Source organism: Vigna unguiculata, chromosome 11 (assembly GCF_004118075.2).
Source record: "Vigna unguiculata cultivar IT97K-499-35 chromosome 11, ASM411807v1, whole genome shotgun sequence".
Taxonomy (NCBI): Eukaryota; Viridiplantae; Streptophyta; class Magnoliopsida; order Fabales; family Fabaceae; genus Vigna; species Vigna unguiculata.
Window position 1 is genome coordinate 24,432,902 of NC_040289.1, and position 7,015 is coordinate 24,439,916.

General features: G+C 36.7%; 1 protein-coding gene across 1 annotated transcript; it reads right to left on the reverse strand.

The window, feature by feature from the left end:
- Positions 1–255: 255 nt before the first annotated feature.
- Positions 256–1,805, reverse strand: LOC114170624 (UDP-glycosyltransferase 79B30-like). The gene has a single exon (XM_028056140.1). It carries the CDS (start codon positions 1,729–1,731, stop codon positions 361–363), a length of 1,371 nt encoding a protein of 456 aa, XP_027911941.1. The 5' UTR covers positions 1,732–1,805; the 3' UTR covers positions 256–360.
- Positions 1,806–7,015: the final 5,210 nt, after the last annotated feature.

Below are 7,015 nucleotides of genomic sequence, written 5' to 3' on the forward strand. Positions count from 1 at the left end.
TATATTATTCAATTGAAAATGTTTTCTTTTGTTAGTTCCCAATTTATATAGTATTAGATTAGATTAAAATGGAATTATTTTAATAAAAGGTAAATTTGTTTAGTTAAAAATGATACCAAAATCACTTATAAAAACCGGTATTTTCCATATAATGGTATAAATGTTCATGATTATGTTATATTAATTCATGTAGCAAATTTTGTTGAGAACATGGCAATGGCTAGAAATGCAGACACTTGATTTTAATCCCTATAACTTATAGTTAAAAAACATTAAATAATTAAAATGACTTTATTTTAATTCTTATTGAACTAAAACCCTACTGTTTCAGTACGAATAATATAGAACTCAATTAGTGAATCAATCTGAAATGCTGAAGACTATATCCTGAAGCTTGTGACAGAAAGCATCAACACAAGATGACTCAAAATTGTTACTTAGTAAAAGGTTCCTCACTTTGTTGTGATTCTCTCTGACTTCTCTTCCAAACTCATTCTCATCATCCATCACAATTTTCACAGCTTTGCACACACTTTCCTTGGTGAACAAACCATCTTCTTCCCTTTTCTCCACTTCCACTCCAACCCTCAATTTTCCACCCATGGTTCTTGCGTTGATGATGAAATCAGATCCAAGGCGAGGCAACAACACAAGCTGACACTGGTTCACAAGTGCCTCAGTAAGAGAAGCAGCACCACAGTGTGTTATGAAGCACCCAACAGAAGGGTGTGCCAAGATTAGTTGTTGCTGCACCCACCCCCCATATACTATCCCTCTTTCTCGAACCCTTTCTTTGAACCCTTTTTGGAGAGCATCCTCAAGGGACTCAAATTCAGGAGGGGCCTTAAGTGCTGCAAGGAATGGCATTCCTGTTAGCTCAAGACCCAAAACCAACTCTTGCAATTGGTTTTTCTGTAAGGAGTTTTCACTTCCAATGGCACAGTAAATCACTGAACCAGCCTTGAATCTACCGAGCCATTCACCCCATTTTGCTTCCAAAGTAGAGTTGGATGGCTCAGGCACAAGAGGACCTGAAAGCAAAACAGGCTTACCGAACTGCGTCTCTAGATAATCCACATAAGGCCCTTCAATTTCCCTGCAACCTTTGAATCCAATACAATCTGACAAGTCTGCACCGGCAGAGATACGATCGTAGAGAAGAACACCATTTCCAAACTCCAATTTCCTTGCTGCAGCAAAGAACTTAACTTCATGTTCTTGCAGCTTGATAGAACAAGGAAACCCTGAAGGTGGTTTTCTCATGTCACCTTCTCTTTCTCTAGCTGGGGATGCCATGTACCCTATTGTTGCAGGACTAATAATCCAGTACTGAAGAGACTTGATCCCTATCCTACGAGTCAAGTTTGGTAGCCAATATGTGACGAAGTCAAACAAAACAATGTGTGGTTTTAGTTCAAGGAGTAGAAGTTCAATATCCTTCTCTGTGAGATCCATGGCAGAGGCAAGAAGTGGGAACAAAGAAGAGGGAACATCTGAAGTAGTTTCTGCAGCAAAGGGAAGACCATCAACGTGAGGAACACTGATAGGGACAATGGTGATGAGACTTGGGTGAAGGTTGAGGTTTTCTAGCTTGGCTTGTGTTCTTTTGGGTATGAAGAATGAGATCTTGTGTCCCCTTTTGGCTAACTTGTTGGCAAGGTGGAGAAATGGGGTTAGGTGCCCCATAGCAAACCATGGATACATTGCTATGTGTAAAGAAGCTGCATTCATTGTGCAATTGATAGTTGTAGGCTCGTTGTGTATCTTAAATTCATAGAGAAAATGATAACAAATCGACACTTGGTTTTTCAACATTTCTCCTCGAACTAACTTTCGACAGAAAGTTATGTAAAATCTTATAAAAGAAAATACGTAGTCAAATTTGTTACTACAAGGAGGGGGCCCAATAATTGTGACAAAGATCTTTGTGGAATGCTAGGTTCGGGAACTTCCATCATTGCTTTGCAACCACAGACGTTGTTATCAATGTTGTCAAAATCCGTACAAATATGAAAGTGACCTGCGTACTTTATGAATTACACGATCTCTTGAACCTGTTAACCATAAGAACTTCATTGAATGTACATCATAAGGTTGCACATGGAGACAAAATCGCATGGAGCACGGGCAAATAAATATTATATTATTAAGAACTTTAGGATTTGCATTAATAAAAATAAATACAAATTGCATATTCATTTTATCTAGTTTAACAGTTTTAAAGGTTTTCAATTTTAGTGAAATTTTAAAACGTCATAAAAATAGTTTAGATTTTTAGAAAACATAGAGTTTAATAAACACAACTAATTCTATGCAAAAGGATTTTCACGTTCAATTGGTATATGAGTTTACTTTAAGAATGAATAGAAACAAAGTTCATACATATTTTTAGTTTTTCCTTACATCAATCGATTTGAAAAGAAATATATTATATGGCAATGTTGAAGAATTCAGGCAAATAGGGTCGACCAAACTCCGACACGGACATTTCAAAACTGACACAAATTTATATTTATTGTTGTCCAGCGTCGGAAAGCTAACTATTAAAAAGTCATGAAGGTTAATTTAGATGTGTCGTCCAGCTCACGCAAATTGCAATGTCATAATGTCGTTCTTGTGACACAAACATGTTTAGTTAAATGAGTAAACAATTTAAAGTATAAAGCTTTAGCGTTGGCTAGGGCATGCTACATACTAAAACTAGCATGGGCTATACAACGATAATAGTAAATAATAATTTAAAATGGTTGTTTAGTGTGTGTGCTAGCTGACACTTTGTATTAAATGATGTGTGGGCTAGTTGATACTATAATAATTAAAAATTCATGTTGAATGTGTGGGTTAGAGGATGCTTAAAAATTTAAATTAGTAAATGGTGCGTGGGTTGGCCAACGCAAATAGCGAGGGCTGGAAACCCTACTATAGCTACCCTTGACCAATTCAATTTGTTTTATTTTGAACCCAAATTTTAAGTACAAGCATGATCACAATTGCAGAATCAATATAATCTCAGTTATCCATCCAGAAGTTAGTCTAGTTAGAATTATTAATTAATTAAACTACATTCATCCTTCATTAAGTCATAAATATCAAATTGGAATACACATAAGTTTATAAAACCTAAGTGGATAACACACCAAAGTGTACATAGTTCAAGTCATAATTTGTTTACAATGTTCACCATACAAATAAGCCTACTAACTAAAACTAGAAAATGAAGTTGAAGTCATGGTCACTCAACACTACAAAAAGTCCATTGAATATAATACCTATGAAATGAAAAATCAATATGTAAGACAAATACATAAAAAATACAAACAATGTACACCCTATAATTAAACACGAGTTGTAGAAAAGGCTATAAAATTTTTTTACTTTAACAAAGTTGTAATATACATCAAATATTGAAATTTAACTAGGATGAAGTTATGATATGATTTACCTCATCAAGTCCTTGTTCAAGGGATGGGTTGATCATCCAACAAAGGATCATAATGTGGATGCACATGACTGTTACTTGTTGAAGTGTTTGTAGTCTGTCTTTCCAACATTGAGGCTAATTTTCACTTCATCAACTTCATTTGTTCTTCCATCATCACACATTTCTTATTTGTTTCAACCAAGCCTTCAGATGTTGCAACAACTTTCTCATCAATTGTAATAACTCTTGAAGTGGATTGTCTTACTTCTTCACGAAGTCTATTTGCCTTTTGCAACTATTTTTGTGTAGGAAGAATTACGCAGGATAATGTTTAAGGTTGAGGAAGGGATGACACACCATTCATAAATGTTAGTAGCCAAGTCCCTGGTCATAAAATCTACCTCTATTCTTCCCTCCAACAACATCTTTCCAGCATTCAATCCTAGTTTCAGTTGTAGATTCTGTAGAAGTATCAGATTCCTTATCCTGCAAATGTTGCAAATATGCTTCCTATTCAATCATAATATTTGAAAAGTTTTAGATTTATATAAAAAAATTTAAAAAAAGTTGAGTAATGAAATGGATAACATACATAGGTTCCACGTGCACATGTATCTACCCAGGAATCGTCCTTCTTCTTATGAGTGGCAAGAAATAACTCATATGGGTCCACAAAACGACCATGTTTTTGCTCATGAGAAATATTATGCAATTAGAATGATTATATTTTTTAATCATGTAAGAAAATATACAGATGTACTATAAAACCTGTGAAATTTAATTAAATAAATAAATAATTAATTAATAAATGCGAGTAGTGGGAGCCTTTATGATATTAAATGTTGAATGATGTGACATGGAAAAGTACTACCTCAAGTGATTGAGAGTACTTTGTTGTGTGAGAGGACTTGGATTTAAGTCCTATGTATGCCAATTATGTGTTACTTAATTGATTATTACTTTAATAATATTCTTGATCATGATGAGTGATAAGATAATCCTAGAATTACAGGAATTATCATGAAACATGAATTGGTTGAATGGTTGTGCCTTAATTTGACATTGGCATGGTTATGGGTTCAAACCTTGGTAGATCCAAATTAAACTTTCTTTTTCCCAAAATACTCTTTGGCATGAATGTGAAAGGGCAGAGAAACCCTAGTTGACAAAGGACGCAACGAAGGGGGGGGGGCTGGAAAACAACCCATAATGAAACTATAAATGACCATTGACTTCATGATTAAAGACAAATTCGTTTTTTGAGCATTAACCTACCCTTAAGACACCATTAAAAGACCAATTGAGAGAGAGTATAAGGGTTTTTGAGTCTGAATGTTGGAGAGTATTGTAAGGTGCAAGAATTCAAAGAAAAATAGTGGTTAGTGAGTGAAATAGAGGAGCTAGACCGTGGGAGAGCTAAGAGAAACCATTGGTGATCAAGGAGGGAACTGTCTTTTAAGTAAGGAAACCATGTTAGGGAATTTGGAACCGTACCTTTAATTTCGTATTGTTTAATTGCATTAAATATATGATTATTGGGTGCATATACTTTGTCTAAACTGTATAAAATTTATGTTTCTAGAACTTTTCCAAAAACCGCCTGGTGGGTGATGAACTATTGCCAGGTGACTCATCATTGTTGTGTTATTTCTCTGTTGCTAAAGAGGAACCGTCTGGCAGCATGGCCCTTGTCGCCAGGCGACGCATGCCTACAACCCGGTTTGTTGGATTTTGTTTGAACCGCTTGGCGGTGATGAACTACCACCAGACAATGAAGTCTGTTTTTGCTCGATTCATTGGTTTTCTGTGTTCTAGGTGGTTTTTAATCGGTGGAAAGGGTGTTTAGATTATTAACTGACTAAATGGAAGTCAATAATTATGAAATTATGAGGTGATATAGAGAAATTGGATGATCGTGGCATAATCTCGTTCTAGGGTTGAACATTTAAGGATTTTAGGTTTTTAAGGAAATTACATGAGCAAATGTAATATAATTTAGTGTATTGAAAGTATGATGTAATAATAGTATTCATAAGCGTATGACAAAAGTGTATTGGGTGGAAAATTTGAGAGACTGGTAGGAAATGGAGAAGTTTGAGTTCTCGCAGGTGCATGACAAAATTCTAGATTTCCCATAACTAATGCATTGCCTGGCGGCAGGCTTGGTGCCGCTAGGCGCCAATGCAGAGCAAGTGGTTTTGCGTGGCTCTTAGATACAATTCTTAGTGTGGGTCTCGGTTAGCGGTAAAATTAGTTAAGAAATGAATTATGGTCCTTAGACCGAGGAGTAGAGTGGCAATTCTAAGTCAGTAGTATGATTTAATTTGGGAATAAATTGTGAGTTGTGAGATGGAGAAATTTAGTGTAAGCAACGGTCATGATTGCTGTAGTAATTGGAGGCATAAAATGATGTAGTGAGGGTCTAGGTCAATTTTGACAATGTATGGTCATTCTTAGTATGAATTCATAAGTAAATGGATTTGTATCTATGCATGAATGAGTAAGTGGCATACTAAGGGATATTGCATCGTGATGGCACATGGGTTAGGAACAAGAAGTGTATTAAAGGCCAAAATAGTAAATAATTAAGGACAATCGCATAAGTATTGTATGTAGGCCATATCAAATCAGATTCTTGGCATTGACAAGGTTTGATCGAGTGTAAATCTAGTGATAAGAATCTAAGGTGAAGTACATGTGGAATGACCTCAAGTCTGCACATTTTTTAACGTGTTATGGTGCTTTGGATTAAGGGTAAGATTGCTTGGTATAGGAACAACCATGTCTAGACTAGTATAAAAACCAGTACTGCGCAAGTACTGATGTAGCGCCTAGCGGTGGTCATTGACCCGCCATGCAATACCTACAAAAGTAGTGGGGTCCTAGAGCAAGTGGCGCCTAGTGGTTATAGGGGTCCCGCCAGGTGATGTCTGTAGATAAGTGGACACTAAGGCGCTTGGCGCCTGGCGGTACGTATCCCTCGCCAGGAGGTGTGGAAGTGTGTTGCGCCTGACGACTCGGGAGTAGTGCCAGGCGAAATTGCAGAGGCATTACTATGGTTTGCTTGCTTTGGATGTGAGTGGTCTATAAGGCTTTGGTGATATCATGAAGGTTGGCTTGTTGTTGTTCCTTGAGTTGTGGCTCGAAACCTAATCCCTTGAGTTGTGGCTCGAGATAGGGGTTAAGTACGTGGCATTCCTTGAGTTATGGCTTAGAATGACATCTCTTGAGTTGTGGCTCAGGTTGGCGAGTATTGTCGGTGTGAGTGTGCGTGTTGTGGAGCGTATGGATGGGTCCAGTTAGGTTGCCCTCCTCAGTATTACACTTACGAGTACTACAAAAAAATTTGAAATTACCGATAAAAGGAGCGAGAATTTTCCTGTCTAATGCTCAACTTATAAGAAGACGAGAAGAAAAAAAAAAGAAGAAGAAAAAGAAGAAGAAACAGAAGAAGAAGAGGAAGAAGGAGAAGGAGAAGAAGAAGAAGGAGAAGCAGAAGGAGAAGGAGAAGAAGGAGAAGAAGAAGGAAAAGAAGAAGAATGAGAAGGAGGAGAAGAAGAAGAGGAGAAAGAAAAAGAAGAAGAAGACGGCGGT